The sequence below is a fragment of the Thunnus thynnus genome, chromosome 23 (assembly GCF_963924715.1).
Source record: "Thunnus thynnus chromosome 23, fThuThy2.1, whole genome shotgun sequence".
Lineage (NCBI taxonomy): Eukaryota > Metazoa > Chordata > Actinopteri > Scombriformes > Scombridae > Thunnus > Thunnus thynnus.
This window is the reverse complement of record NC_089539.1, coordinates 8,799,504-8,815,346: the sequence shown is the minus strand read 5'-3', so window position 1 is coordinate 8,815,346 and position 15,843 is coordinate 8,799,504. Positions and strand designations below refer to the sequence as shown.

The window sequence follows — 15,843 nt, the reverse complement described above, 5'->3', positions numbered from 1 at the left end:
CCCCAGTGACTTTTGATCCCTCTTATGTCCAGTGCTAGAGGAATACTAATAAATCCATATTGAGCTTGTGTAGCATGTGAGCTATTTGTGCAGGATCACTCTGCTTTCTCTAAATGTAGGGTTAGTTGTGGCATGATTGGCTTGTCCGATAAACCTTTCAGTTTGTCTGATGAGCAGGAAATCAATTCCTCAAAATTTAAGTAAGAAGTAATCCAAGGGATGTGACAACACAATGAGACGAGACATGTTTCCTGAAATGATAGCTGACAAAAATTGATTTAAAGTACAACACATGCCACTCATATCCTTCTTCATTTTCTCTCTCCCTTACCCTCCTTTTCATTTCTTCTGCTGTCTCTCCTCTCAAGATTGTGCATATTAACCATACCCCCCCCCCCCCCCCCCCCCCCCCCAACACACACACACACTTGAATAGCTAAATATTTAATATGTTAATTATATATTAAATAAAATTTAATACAATGTTTTATTAACCAGTGTTTGCCAATGATTAACAAACATCTGTTGTGTATTGTATCTAAGCACCAATGGAGTAAATCCTCAACTAAAACAATTTATTCATTACTGTAAGTCCAAAACTAGATGCATTTAAACCATAAGAAGAAACACCTGTAAAACAGAACAGTGAGTGTTGTCACTCTGTCTTTGTCAGCAGTTACTGCAGGCTTTCTTGGAAAGATTACAGGAAACACAGGGAGGTGTTCCAGGGACAGAGGTGGGTTTGATGGTGTTGGGGATGTTACATGTCCATTAGGATTGCATTGCATCTCTGTTAGCTCAAAGCTGTGGTGGAAACCACCAGCACTTAACAGCAGCCTTCAGCCTGTGGTGGCATTTCCCCAGTGAGACTGTTGGATGATCTCTGTAGAAACACATTGTTCCTCAGAAACATGGTCATAATGATCATTTTAAATGCAATGGGTTTTTTTCATACATTCTCTGATAATTACATTTTTATGAGTGCTTTTCCTTCAGCCATGGTGGCTATCACTGTATATACTGTATATCTCAGGTATACAGTTCATTTTCTGGTTAATCCGAACAAAGCTACCATGTGGTAGAGGATTTCTCCAGCTGAAGATCTACCAGAAATTGAGAGGTTAAGTCTCTGAAAACCAGTTTTGTCAATCAGCTTCTTACTGTGAGCTTTTGGGTCTTATATGAACACTCCATGTCTGCCAATGTAAGAACAGATTTGGTCATTTCATATGAGAGATTTCTGTATTTGTGTTTTTGTACTGGCTTTTATCACTGGTTTGAAGTGGGCAGGGTTTAGCAGTTTAGCAACACTGAAATCAAAATCTGATGTCAGTCGTAGGGATGTTTGCTTTACTCATGAACATGAGGACAGTGGAAAAAAGCAAACACAACACTGACATACTGTAGAGGTGGTAGGCTGAACTTGTTAGTTGCCTATTTACACATCCAGCATCAGTTTGGAGTCATGTTTTTGGCCACCTGGCAAATGTAAGTCCAATATTCACTCTCCTGTTTAGCTCTGTTTTGGTATCCATGAACCTCTGAGGGAAATATCTGTCTCTTTAGCTGCTAATTGCTCCACTAGGTTCACCAGCTAGTCGTTAACTTTGTCTGTAGTTAACGACTAGCAGGTAGCTGGTATCAAAGCTTTTTCACTGAAAACAGCCACCTTCTGTGGCAGAAAATGACACTATGAGAGTGGTGAGAGTGAACCAAAAGAGATGTGGGCCTGAAAACCAAAACAAGGAGCTGAAAGACACTAAAACACCCAGCTGCCCAACAGCTGAGGTGAACTGCAGAATTCAGGGATTGTTATCTGTACATTTGTTACTACAAGCGCCCCTTACACATTACACATTACACACATTTGATCCATTGTCAACGTAAAAATATTGATTATAGCAGTTTTAAAGTTACAGAAAACTATTTTTCCAGGGACACCAAAAAGTTTGTTAACCACTGGAAACTATTGCGATCCACCTCAAACTAGTCAGATTCTCAGGTCATGTGGCTATAAAGTGTAACTATTACCATCACTTCATTAATTAGTACTTTCTCAGTTGTTTCTGACTCATCCCATCAAAATAATGAGACACCATTCATAATTAATGATAATTCATCTTCACATTTATTATTCATCGTCAATGAAGCCCAGAGGGAGGCAGCAGGGCCAAAGTTTGGTGACCCGAAACTTCATTCCGTGTCTCAAGGTAAATAGGAAGACAGTTCCCACTTTGACAGTGTTCCTCTCCCCAGTGTGGGTTTACGGTGGGTCAGTCCCATCACGGATGCTGATGACAATGATGACGAAGATGATGATGTGGATGGTGACGTAAACAGATGTGTGTGTGTGTGTGTGTGTGTGTGTGTACTGTGAAAGTTTTTTTTCTGTGTGCATGGGTTAAAGAGTGTACATTAAGGTACAGCAGAGTGTGACACATATAAGACCCTCTTGGATTTCCCTGTACCCCCCTTAATACCCCCCCCTCCCACCCTCGCCCTCCCAATTCTGTGTAAATGAAAATGCAAGGCTATATTTGGAGAGAGCTGATGTCACAAGTGGTTTGAGCGGAGAGCCTATAACTGTTGGAGTCGGCTTGTGTGACAGTCTGACAAACCCTGGGCTGCTCCAGTGACAGACTGGGATCTGCTGGCTACTGGCTAAAACAACAGAAAGTAAGTAGCCCGTTTTCTTGTAGATTTGATTAGGATATTTTAGCTAAATCTCTCCCTCTTTTCAGATTTTACTGAACCTTTATCGGTCCCATCATTGCAACTCAGGTTGCGTGTTGTTCTAATAAACTGAACTTCTGTTTGTTTTGAATTCAAGATCCAAAAGACATCAAGTGTGTCTTGTTGCATCACAGGGAAATGTGCATAAAATGATGCATTCTATTTGATGTAAAGAAGTGGCTATCACTAAGCATTATCTTGAATTTATGTCATTTTTCAAGCTAAAAAGCTGTTGTTGCAGCCTCTCAGTTGTGAGAATTTACTGCTTTTCTATATGATAATAAATTAAATATCTTTAGTTTGTGGACTGTTGGTTGGACAAAATAAGCATTTTGAAGACATTACCTTTGGTTCTCAGAAATTATGAAGGGTTTTTTTGATTATATTCTGACTTCTGATTCTGATTTTATAGACTCCAAGATTGACTAATGAGATAAGCAGCAGATTAATGGCTACTGAAAATTATTACTAGTTCTAGCCCTAGTTGTATTTTAAAATCTACTCAACATGAAATTGAAGAGACTATTAAGAGCGTTTGAGCTCAACTGGTTGAACTTGGTAAGTGCCAGTGGATTATTGTCACTGAATCATTGAGCATGGCTTTAAATTAGATTGTAGGTGATTTATACTGTGATAGAATCAAGACTATATTTCATTTTCTCCTCATAATGATGATTCTACAAATTCAGAATACCTGTAGAAAGGACAAACTCTCTCTTATCTGTTCACCACTGATCATATTCATAAATTGCTGCTGTTGTTTTGATCAGCTCTCTCTAGTTAAATAAAGACTAATTACCATAAATTACCCTGCCTCCAGTCATCCATAACACATAAAGAAAACTTTGCTTAACCTACTCTGTTCATGCAGGTAATCGCCCTTCACTATGTATCACCTGAAGGTGCCTGTGCTCCTCCTCATGCTGCTTGTGTTGCTGCGCTGTGTCACCACTGCCCCAAGCCGCAGGTAAGTGAATACACTACAAGCAGTGCAGTGTGCTTTTTGGTGTGTCTGTGCAATTACTTGTGATCTGTATAGAGAGAGAGAGAGAAAATGTCTTAAGCTCTAAGATTATAGAGTTTAACAGTGGAAAGTGATTCAGTTTAGCAAGTTTCTCTGAGCTGAAATGTTGATCATATCAGATCAGATGACAGCAGAGCAGCTTAATTGTCTTCACAGGCAGGAAATCAATATAGGCGTTTAACCTGAGGTCAGCAGACATGTAGCTGAATGTCATGGAAATTGTACAATGAGAAGGTCTGTAATGCTCTGTACGAGGAGCAGCGGGGCACAGATGTATAACTGGAGGTGGAAGTCAATTGTGCTCATCTGTGGGAGAGTGCTTCATTGTGCATCTCAGGGGAGCTAAGTGGCCACTTTTTCTTCTCGCTCTCAGGACTTGTAGATGTTTTGAAGAGGTTATCAGTGACTATCAGTGAGAAACGGTTTGGCTCTCTTCCCTCTGCAATTCAGGTACTTCAATCCCAGCTCATCCAGCGAGCAGGAAAGTGCCCTCCCAGACAGTGAAGGCTGGTTAGCTCCCGGGCTCATCTCCAACCCATTCCTCAGCCTCATGGGTACACGGCCGCAGAGGGGGCTCACAGCTATGGACAGGTAAACAGCATTTGCAGAAATCAGCAGATGTATTATCTCCTCATTACATAAAAAAACAGTTGTGAAAATTGTCTTGATTGCTGTACATCTCTCAGTATCTGTGCTTTTCTCTCTTTCTCTTAGCCACCACATAGAGAAGAGGAAGTGCAACACAGCCACCTGTGTCACCCAGAGGCTAGCAGACTTTCTGGTCCGCTCCAGTAACACAATCGGTACTGTCTATGCACCGACCAATGTGGGATCTGCCACTTACGGCAAGAGGGACCTGCTGCTGCCTCCCAGCTACCAGCCTCTCTAGTAGAGACTGAGGAAACTCCACCAGCACTCCCAGTGCTCTGATGATATAACCAGACATCTTATGTAACAATGATTATGAGAATGACATTAATAACGATGACACCGCTGGAGTCATTGACGATGGTTATGAACAGAGTGTTCTTGTTTATTTTATAAACTTTAAGAAACAGTGCCTTTTGTTTAAACCATCAAAGTCAATCTGCTTGTTCTCTTCTGGCTTTGTGTGTGTTGTTGCTCTGTTAATGCTGTTCCACAATGGCAAGATGTGAATATGAAAATACAACAAACTGAAAAAAGTAAATAATAAAATAACAACTAAAAGAAAACAGATGTAAATCCATATAAAATAAATGAAATAAATGTTATCATATATTGGTTTTGATAATAAAATTGTGAAAATATATTTTTGAAAATCTCAATGCGTTTAAAGCCACATTATTGCGTTATTGCATCTTATTACATCTGCATGCAGGGGCTGTGAGGTAACATCTCTATGGCGGTAGCTAAGGGAAACATCCAATAGATCAGATGCAGATTAGATACAATAATGTGATAATATAGTGATATGTGTTAGGAGTTGCCACACTTAACTGATTACTGTGAGCTACATGTGTTTTGTGCTGACTGGGAATGTGGAGGCCTAAAATCACAAACATTTGGCCTTTACACTGTAAGCTTAACCTTACTAAATCTGAATGTTTAGTCCATTTTGCTCGGAATTCAACCTCAGCTTTCAGTACAACTTTTAAAATTTACTTTGTGAAAAGATTTCAATGCATTAAATATTCCCAATTTTTAAATTTTTATCAACAAATGTATGAATTGAAACTTTTAAAATCAGTTTCATTAAAAGTTACATTTGATTGTTAATCTGTTTAACCAGTTTGGCTAAGGATCTTTCTTGAGTAGGAATTTTTACAGGATGTCCTTCAAATTCTTCAACCTTCAAATTGTTTACTATATGTAAAGTTTCAAAATTCTCCTCTTGTGTGTTCATATTATTATTGGACAGACAACAAGCTGCTGACTACTGTTACATTTATATTCAACTTGTTGTACAAGAAGGCTAAATTATTCGCCACACTGAAATTTTGAGAGTAGATACTTCCAGGAATTGATTCCTTTGATCAAAATATGTATTGCCTTTTAAAAATGTAGTAATCAATCAAAACCGTTATCATTTACAGTCCTATAAACCAGGTTAATTAACTGTGATCAAATGTAATCTATAAATCTGTCAGCCTCCAAGTTTCCATCATGGTTCTGTCACAGTCTGGCTCTATGTCCACCAGAGGCCCTCAGACTTTTTTCCCCTGTGTGTTGAACTGGAAGGACAGATGAGATATGTTGCAGATTATATTATAGTTGCTCATTGCATTGAACTTTGGTCCAGATGTTTTACTGTCTAGTTCATAATATATGTGTTCGATTGGAAGAGCATACAGAACTGAAGTGAAATCTGAAATACTTTTACTTTCACCTGGTTTAGTATGACAGTGTTTCTTAAATATCACATTGTTTTGTGAAGGTGTTTCAGGCTGGTTTCATGAGCTCAATATCTTGCAGTTCTCTTAACTCCATAGCACAATGCTTGTTTGTCTGCAATCGACCTGTTTTTCCCTCCTTTGCTCATCTACACACCTGCTCAGTATCAGCCTCGTTAGCCCTGCCCTGCTCCCTGTGTCTTCCCCAGCCAATCAGCTCTCAGCCTGCCCTTGTGTCTTGCCAACTGTTCCTTGTTATTTCATTAGTTCAGTTTGTATTTAAGCCCTAGTTTTCAGTTGAGTCTTATTGGATCCTTTGTTCAGTTTGTTGTGGTCTGCTCTGCCCTGTCTGGTTTTGTTTTGTTCTATTTTACTGTGCCTGCATGCCTTAATCTTTATCAAAGAGACATTCTTCAGTTAATTCTGGTTGTTTTGTCCTGCATTTTGGTCCATCTCCTGCTACTCCTGTGACAGTTGCATGTGTTGACAGCTCCTTACAAATATCTCTTTACATTTATTATACTGTGAGAATCCATGCGTTATAATAATGAGCTAATGGGTGTTTGGTAGCATTTGGTTGGCATCAAAGTAAAATAAAACATTCTTTATTAATTTCAGAAGCAGTAGGGTTTCAATTGCACAATCAAGAGACCCACAGACTATTGAAATGAACCCACAAAACATCTATGAGCATTTGTCCTCAGTGAATAACAGAACATATTATTCTTTTTTTTTTTGAAGAAGCAGAAGAAGAAGCACAATTTGTCTAATTTTTTTTATGCCAGAACTGTGATCACAGTACTGTATTTCATATATTCATATATGGTCATAGTAATTATATCATACATAGTTTCATGTGTTGTGTTCCTGCGGGGGTTAATCAGGGTAAAGTAATGAAAATCAAGAGGGGAACCATGACGCACAACATTAACCTGTGTTTGATTACCAGTGACCCGATCATCTCAGACAGTGACATCAATACTCCCATGCATGGTTAACACCGACATAAAAGGTTTTTCAAAAATAGAACAAGTGCCGGCTTTTGCTGATGAATCCGAAAACAATGCAGCCATTATCCACCAAACACCCTGACATAGAACGGGGATGGTGTCAAGATCTGTCGATTACTTCATGTAAAATCACAAATGGCACTCTACTCCAACAGCTATCGGGTGGTGAGTTGTTTATCACTGCAGTAATGGTGGCTGATGAATGTTTTGATGGAATTTTAGGTCTAATTCATGACCTGGTGGCCACATTAATCTCTGACATTAAAGGTACAATTGTGATCTAAATATAAACAGCAGAGTTGCCCCAACATCACAATTCAAAACAGTGGAGATGAACCTCTTACTACTAAATTGATTTACAGGTCTTTTAATACAGGGACTAAAACTAGCTAACAAATAATATATTGTATACATAAGCTGTCCATCAATAGATGCATATACCTGTGTATATACATTCATTCATTTATTACATTATCCATCCAGTGTTAATTTATTTCAGCATTATTCACGCTTCACAGTCAAATTCTCTGTAAGTTTATTTACACTCAACTGAACAAAATTTGCATATTCATAGATTCTGGATTTTTCAATGAGGGAGAGGGAGGTGATGTAATTTTAAGAATTTTTAACAAGACAGGTGAACCTTTTTGTGGAGAAACCATGTCAGAAACAAATTATTATTCAAAACCAATTTGATTGTCATGCCCATGACCAGAAAAATTTGCCTTTTATAAGTTGTAATTAGATAATCAGGTATCAGGAAACCCCATAATATAATCCTATATAAAGTATCATATTTTGTATTCCTCTCTATCAGTGTGTTCTTTATGTGGATCCTCACTGATATGATGTCCTTTATATTACACGTCTCCACTTTCCACTTGACACCTGTAACTCATACTGTCCTAACTTTTTAGTGAGTTGACACATCAGTTACACAGCTCGACTAAAACAAAGTGCCAAAAATAGGCACACACCTGTAATATTATCGTCACTATGAGATAGTTGTTTGTTCAGGCTTTAGGTGTAAAAACAAAGGCGTGTGGCTCGTTATTACATTATTGAAGCGCGCGTTTTGAAAAACCCTCCTCCTGCTTGCCGTAGTAAATTGTAAACACGGATGTTGCGTTTATTCGGTCTTCGTTTTCATGCGCTGTAGAGACGAGAAACCTCCAGCTAGCTTTAACAAAAAGTTTCTAAAGACATTTCGACACTCTAACCTTTTACTAGTTATACCTTAAATGTTTATGAACGTGTCAACACTGAGAGAAACATTTAGACACATCCCGGCGTCGGAAAATGCACGGCAGCTAGCTTAGTGTTAGCTACATATCGTTAGCAATGGCAGATAAAAAAGAGAAAACATACAAGTTTGTGATCGTGGGAGGTGGCATCGCCGGTGTGACATGTGTTGAGCAGGTGAAAATGAATTCATAAGTAACGAGTTAGTTCTACACAGGTTAAATCTATGCACCCAGGCACTATAACTGTAATGCATGTGTTGTAGTTACTGTTTTATAACATGCATCTTTTATTGACAGCTATCATCCCAGATCCAGTCAGCTGACGTGGCTCTGATTACAGCAGGTCCACACATCAAGGCAGTGACCAACTATAAACAGGTCAGAATGACTGTCCCCACAAGTCAGGTCATGTAGTCTGACTACTGTTATGTGTATAATGTTTATAATGTGATATATATGTATAGATTGAATTCCATTTACTTGACCATTTATTTTGTTGTGTTTATTACTCCTAGTTCTATCTTATTTTGTTTCTCACTGGGCATGGTGCAAAATTAACTTTTTGTCCACCAGGCAAATGGCTAGTGAATGTAAAATTTAACCAGTCAGTCAATCGATAACCATTGTTTTTTTGGCTGGTGATTGACGCATACCTACCAGCCACTTGCATATTTTACCAGCATTTGGCTGGTAACTGGTGCTAATTTTGTGCTCTGCCACTGGGCTCCTCATTGTATAAATGCATGGAGCATGCCCTTTAAGTCATCCAGGAAATGATGACAACAGATATTGACACTTATCTTATTCTAAGTCAACATATCCCCCCTTGTATTCATTAAACAACCACTTTATGGGAAGGTGTCCAAGATACTGGAAGAATTTGACGTGGAGGAGCAACCATCCAGTGTCCTGGAGGAGAAATTCCCCAACCTGACTGTCATCCACTCTGCTGTCAAAGCACTCAACACACAATCACATGTAAGTAGTTAATTTTGTAGAGGATAATATAAATGTATAGATAAATTATGATATTTCCATAATGGTGTGTAGAAAAAAGTTATGTTATGTTACTCATTTGGTAATCTAGATTTAAAAGGTCATCATGACTACATGTAACATCTGTGAGTAACTGCAGTATCAGCTGTAATATAAGCCATATATGCTCTAATTCCTTAATTAATTGCGTAACGATATAATTTCAACAAAGTGTAGACAGTGATTTCCTGCAGCATATCACAACAATGGCTTTCTAGTGGCTATTATTTGCGTACTATTGCCACCTTGTGGACATATGGTAACCCTGTGTAGTCTGTTGTAATATCTAGTAGGACTTTCATTAGCATTAAAAATGTGGCAAAATGTGAACAGAGATGTCCACAATTACATCTTTAATTTGTGAAAAAGATCATTATGTTCCCAAAGTGAGAGAAGAAGACTTAAAGCTTGATGTGAAAATGAATCACTATCTCCTATAAATTCTACTTTCTGCTCTCAGACTGTGGAAACTGCAGATGGTCGTGTTTTCGGTTATGAGAAGCTGTGTATCTGCAGTGGGGGCAGACCTAAGCTCCTAACTCAAGGCAATCCTTATGTGCTGGGCATACGGGACACAGACAGCGCTCAGGTACCACCCATTCGCTCGGGATGTTTGTATTTGTATTAACATACAGGTCTGAAATTCCTGAAGACACTGAACAAATAAGGAGCTTCTTACAGTGGCAAGAAGCTCCTTTCCGTCTTGTAACTGTGACATTTCTTCTAAGGTAAACTCCAAACTGGATATACAAACATACAGAATAAATAGGCGGTGTGTTCGGCCTTTGTTCTGTGTACAGAAGTGTATCCATAACCTTTTCAACTGCTTCAATATCTTGTTGCATTTGTTTAAACAAAAGAAAGTACTCCATCAAGTTTGTATATTCTTTATTTTGTTGAATAGACATGTGTATAAACATTGGTTGAAAGATCGTGGGAACTTACAAACAGTCAAAACATTGGACTGAAAACATAACCTCAGAATGAGGGTGAGAGTCAGAAACTGGTTTATTGCCAAGTAGGTTTGCACATACAAGGAATTTTGTCTTGGTGTTGTTGTGCATAACAATCCAAAAATAGAAGATAAGAGAAAATACCACGAAAGTAAGGTGATCATACATTTAACAATAAAAGATAAGTACAAACATTCTTGGTGAAGAGAGCTGTTAGAGTTTACAAAAGTGGGCAAAAATGGGCAAATCTTCACAGTAAAAACAGTAATAATAACCTGACAATAATAACCAGTATAAACCTCCTGGTTAGAGGTTTAAAAAAACATGTTGATACTCAGCAGTTTTCTTTGTATTTGTGTTTCAGGAGTTTCAGAAGCGGTTATCCAGCGCAAAGAGAATCGTTGTCGTTGGAAATGGAGGGATTGCCTTGGAATTAGTGTGAGTCTACTTAAACTAGCATGCTGGTTATAACTTTTGTATGTGCTCCTCTGACACAATATTTTAATCTAAACTAAAATGATTAACTGACTGAGCCCATATCCTTGGAACCACTGCATATAACATCACCAGAGATGATTCACACTGTCGCTTTATTTATGAGGTGTTATTGAATATATGCTGTGTAGGTATGAGGTGGGGGGCTGTGAGGTGATCTGGGCTGTGAAGGACAAAGCCATAGGAAACACCTTCTTTGACGCCGGAGCGGCACAGTTCCTCATCCCGTCACTGGAAGCTGACAAACCAGAGAGAGCTGTTCCCTGTAAGAGGACTCGCTACGCCACAGAGGAACCGACAGCCGGAGCGTCACAGACCTTCACAGCAGGTCTTCATCCTGGAGTCATTCAAAAGTATATGCTAAAGAGGAATCTGTTCCCATACAAAACATTGCTCATATGTGTGTTTTTGTGTGTGTTCCCAGATAGAAACCTGCGAGGGCGTGGTTCTGGTCCCACAGAGCCTGGCAGCGCCCTCGGCCCAGACTGGCACGAAGGAATAGTTCTACAAGGAGCAGAGCAGGTGAGATAGTGTGTGCAGTGTGCACCTTTTTGTTACTGAATACCTCTGTGCTAATCCTAACAGCTTGTTTGTTTAGAAAATTCCTGCTGCGAATAAACCTATATGTCTTTCTTGACCTTCTGTTACGCTACACCTCCCTCCGCTTTTCCTGAGTCTCTTCTCTCTGCTGGTGTGTGCTCAGGTGTCCCGCAGAGTTTCAGTGGAATACCAGTGTGAGGTGGAAAAGATCTTCACCTCTGAGGAGCTGCTCAATTCCCCACAGCAAACACTTAGACCTGAGACCGGTGAGAACTAGATTCGCTGCTTGTATTTAAACTGACCGATCCCTTTCTTGCCCCCTTTTTTCCTCGAACTTTTCAGTCCTCAAGCTTTTCTTCTCTCTCAGTAGGGACCTGGCCTGTTTACATCAAGTTAACCAATGGCAAGACATTTGGCTGTGACTTTGTTGTCAGTGCCACCGGTGTCGTGCCAAACACTGAGCCATTTCTCCATGGCAACAATGTAAGCACACTCATCCATATTCAAAACAGATCATATCTGTAAGTCTGTCAGCTGTTTAGGGATGTTCACAATCTTTTTAAATTCAATTCAAATGATTCCTGCTGTCCCTTATCCATCATATGATCACATATCTGACCAACTGACACATAAACCACATCAAATGGCAAATCAGGACTACATTTCTTCCATGATCATTAGGTTTGCCATTGTATCACTGTCCTAGTTTTGAAAAGAAACGCCAGGGCAGGCAGATGATAAGGAGAAATTAGCTCTCCTGTGCTCCCAAGTAACCTTTTATTTGGACCAACACTTCAGGGTCTGCCCACAGTTACATAAGGTTTGATGATGTAATGTAATGCTGTTAATATGAAGCCTAGCTACAGTCTTATTTGTCCCTTTGTAAGTGGCCAAATATGCATGACCTCACAGCCAGTAACATCTATTGATATGAAAAGTTAATCAATGCTTCATGTGTAATTGGGAGGACAAAAGTCCACAGGTGCTATAAATTTTAATAAAACACCCAAAATTGACCCGATGAAAGTAGTGATCATTACTTTTACTTGCAAAGTGTGTGGTATGGAACCATCCATGTGATTTTCAGACAATTAGATGAAAAAAATCCATATTTCTGATATAAAAACATTTGAAAACGGGTCAAATTTGACCCGAGGACAACAGGAGGATTAAGATATCCTGGTGCCAGATGTACGTACACTGGGAGCTTCAGGTTTCCACATCACACTTGTATATTGCATACTGGATCAGGATTGACTCCAAACTAGTTGTGATGTCACAAATCATGCTCGTAGGTACACGCCTTAAAGTGAGATTTAAGATGAGCACAGAGAAAATTTCCTTCTCTAGCAGATGAATATGAAAACAGCATTTTGATGTCAAACTCTGCACATAAAGCACCAATCAAGAGTTTGGACACACCGTCCCATTCATTTGAGTTTCACCGTATCATTCTGAGCAGTGAAGCTCAAACATCCAACTGAAGGAACAATAAGCAAAACAGATTTTTGATTGAAAGGGGACTTTAAATCAAACAGTAAACTATTGGTAAACACTAAGAGACCCAGAAATCAGGCTAAATTCTCAGCAGTTGTGTTTTGAGGCCTCTAGAGGTCACTGAAGGACAGATGAGCCTCTATCACTCTGGTTTTCAGCCTGAATTCCCTCTAGCAAGCTTTCCCCAAAGTAAAGCAACCACATTTGTAAATTCAACAGCAGAGAAGAGTTTGCATGTTACTTTGTGTTTTGTGTCTGTGGACCCTTTGTGAACAGAAAAGATAATCATATATCGGTCCCTGAAAATGACAGTTGCTTTTGGTTGTATGTGTTAAGTTTGCTGTGGCAGGTGACGGAGGCCTGCAGGTAGATGACTATATGATGACATCAGAGTCAGATGTCTATGCCGCAGGAGATGTGTGCACTGCATGCTGGGAACACAGCCCAATGTGGCAGCAGGTAGGCTGACAGACAAAACTGTGTAAGATGCCATTTCTTTTCTTCAGACTTTTCATTTTTAAAAACTACCACTACTGCCTGATTATTTGCCTTCAGACTAAATTAGTATATGTCAGTTTCCACATCTGAATATCTATTAGACACATTCTGCTGATGCAGTTCAAATTTTTCACTTCAATCTGATTAAATTTGATTCAGTACAATATAACTACAAACGTAATTGTAAAATGTAACTAAACTGAATCCTGTCATTAATTATTGAACATGCAAACTAAAGCAAAAACAAATCAAACTTTATATCCTCGATATGAGTTAGTGAGCATGTTTTAAATTTACTCATAGTTACTATCGAAATAGCAATACCAGTACACAGCATGCCAGTATACACAGTACTTAGAAAATGGTGTGATAACATACATCTGTGAAAATCTATAGTACAGTGTATGTTTTACCATTTGTTTTGCCAGCACCACCATATCACTTTGTTCTAAATAAGTAAATTTAATGCTGAATTGATCACAGCCTATTAACAAGCAGGCTTGGTTCAGTTCCCCTGTTATTGGGAAGAAAGCCAGATTGTAAAATTTACATATTTCTCTGCTCCAATAACAGGTTAGTCAGGAAGTTAAAAGAGTGGATATAGAAGCTGATAAGCTGAAAAACAGTACTATATGTTGTGTGCAGATGCGTTTGTGGACGCAGGCCCGTCAGATGGGCTGGTACGTGGGTCGCTGCATGGCTGCACACGTCCTGTCAGAACCAATAGAACTGGACTTCTGCTTCGAGCTCTTCTCACATATTACTAAATTCTTCAACTACAAGGTGAGTGAAATTTTACTGCAATGGAAGTGATTTAAACAATAACCATCATATTAATCATCTGCTTGGCTAATTATTATAACCATTTTCCTTTACTTCAAAGTCATTTAGCAGTGCTAATGAGTGTCCTCTCTACCTCTAGGCTCATTCACACTGTGCATTTAAACAACTTCCTCTCTTCTGGTAATTCCACAGGTGGTCCTGCTGGGAAAGTTTAATGGGCAGGGGCTGGGGCCCGACCAGGAGCTGCTGGTACGCTGCACCAAAGGCGTGGAGTATGTCAAGGTGACGCTGAACAGAATAAGAATGTGTTAATACTCTTGTGTGTTGATGTTTTTAGTGTCTTAACAATGTCAGTCAAAGGATTCGTTATTCTACATACAAATTTAGTGAACTGTCCCTTTTTTACGTAAACAGTATCAAAATCTCAAGTTGTTAGGATTCTGTTATACATTCTTGGAGAGCCAGTGGCATCTGGAAAATATGCCATGTGATTTTGGAATTTTTTTCACTGTGAAAGGCTCCACTGTTTTTCTGTGTCTATGATGTAATGCTGGTAGTGAGTCAGTAGCAAAGGAGGAGGAAGGTGATAGAAAACATCACACTTAAAACTTTGAATCAGTCTGTTTTTGTGGAAATTGAATATATAAATAGATGTTTTAGCGTTTAAAGATGTCTTGCCTCACACTTTCCATCCTTGTAATCATTTCGTCCAACACTTTAGAAACCATCATGTCAAGCTTAAGTTTTACTATGATTACCTGTGGATTTTTTGTTCCAGGTGGTTCTCACAGGAGGGAGGATGGTCGGAGCAGTGCTGATCGGGGAAACAGACCTTGAGGAGACCTTTGAGAACCTGATCCTCAACCAGATGGATCTGACACCGTACGGAGAGGAGTTGCTCAACCCCAACATTGATATAGAGGACTACTTTGATTAAGACTTTGGAGCATGTTGAGCACTGCAAACTCAAGAATCATGCAAGGCAGAGGACGTTGATGCAGAAATATGAATTTAAGGCTCAAAAGAATTTGGGGGAAAAGTTGCATTCAGTGTCCAAACAAACAGGCGTGTCTGATTTTTTCTTTTGGCACTGACAAACAGCTGTGTGATAAAGGAGATTATCCTGGTTCTTATTTATGTACTTGTAAAGTAAAGAATATATTTTTGCTGTGAAATAAATTATTGTCCAATACAAATGAGGTGAATGTGTACTTGTGTTTAAAAAAAAAAAAAGGATTTCTCACATGATTTACTGTAACAAAAAAGGGTGTATATTTCAGTGTTGTTAGGTTTCATTTCAGTAATCACACTGGAAAACTGTTGGCTTAGTTGTAGCTTAAATGCAAAATCCACCACTTAAAACTACAGCAAGGTTGAAATAAAGTACATAGATGTTTTTTAATACTGAAGAATAGGACATGTTCACCATTACTTGATGGTAAAACAAGAAAAATCCCTTTGTTGCTTTGTTGGCTTAGAGACTCATGATCATATTTCAACCTAAACCGCAGCAACACCTCCTCCTGTGCCTCAGCAGGCATTTTAACAATAGACACTATCAAGCTCACATAATACTGTCTGTTGTTCCATGGAAATGTTGCTCTTGGAGATTCTGCTATTTGAAAATCCCCTAAAAATCCACTTTTGAAAGGACAATAA

At 39.0% G+C, this 15,843-nt stretch overlaps 2 protein-coding genes across 3 annotated transcripts; both read left to right on the top strand.

Annotated features, from left to right (window-relative positions):
• The first annotated feature begins 2,177 nt into the window (after positions 1 to 2,177).
• LOC137175803 (islet amyloid polypeptide) lies at positions 2,178 to 5,452 on the top strand. The gene is made up of 4 exons (XM_067581696.1): positions 2,178 to 2,676; positions 3,605 to 3,700; positions 4,208 to 4,348; positions 4,472 to 5,452. The coding sequence occupies exons 2-4, from the start codon at positions 3,621 to 3,623 to the stop codon at positions 4,644 to 4,646; spliced, it is 396 nt and encodes a 131-aa protein (XP_067437797.1). The 5' UTR covers positions 2,178 to 2,676; positions 3,605 to 3,620; the 3' UTR covers positions 4,647 to 5,452.
• Positions 5,453 to 8,235: 2,783 nt separating this feature from the next.
• pyroxd1 (pyridine nucleotide-disulphide oxidoreductase domain 1) lies at positions 8,236 to 15,383 on the top strand. Of its 2 annotated transcripts, none has more exons than XM_067581732.1 (13): positions 8,236 to 8,558; positions 8,681 to 8,761; positions 9,242 to 9,361; positions 9,879 to 10,007; positions 10,736 to 10,809; positions 10,998 to 11,194; positions 11,291 to 11,388; positions 11,570 to 11,672; positions 11,777 to 11,889; positions 13,240 to 13,362; positions 14,047 to 14,184; positions 14,377 to 14,466; positions 14,963 to 15,383. In XM_067581732.1, the coding sequence occupies exons 1-13, from the start codon at positions 8,481 to 8,483 to the stop codon at positions 15,119 to 15,121; spliced, it is 1,503 nt and encodes a 500-aa protein (XP_067437833.1). In that variant the 5' UTR covers positions 8,236 to 8,480; the 3' UTR covers positions 15,122 to 15,383. The 2 variants fall into 2 exon arrangements, with proteins under 2 accessions (XP_067437833.1, XP_067437831.1); XM_067581730.1 differs by having other exon boundaries at positions 11,774 to 11,889.
• Positions 15,384 to 15,843: the final 460 nt, after the last annotated feature.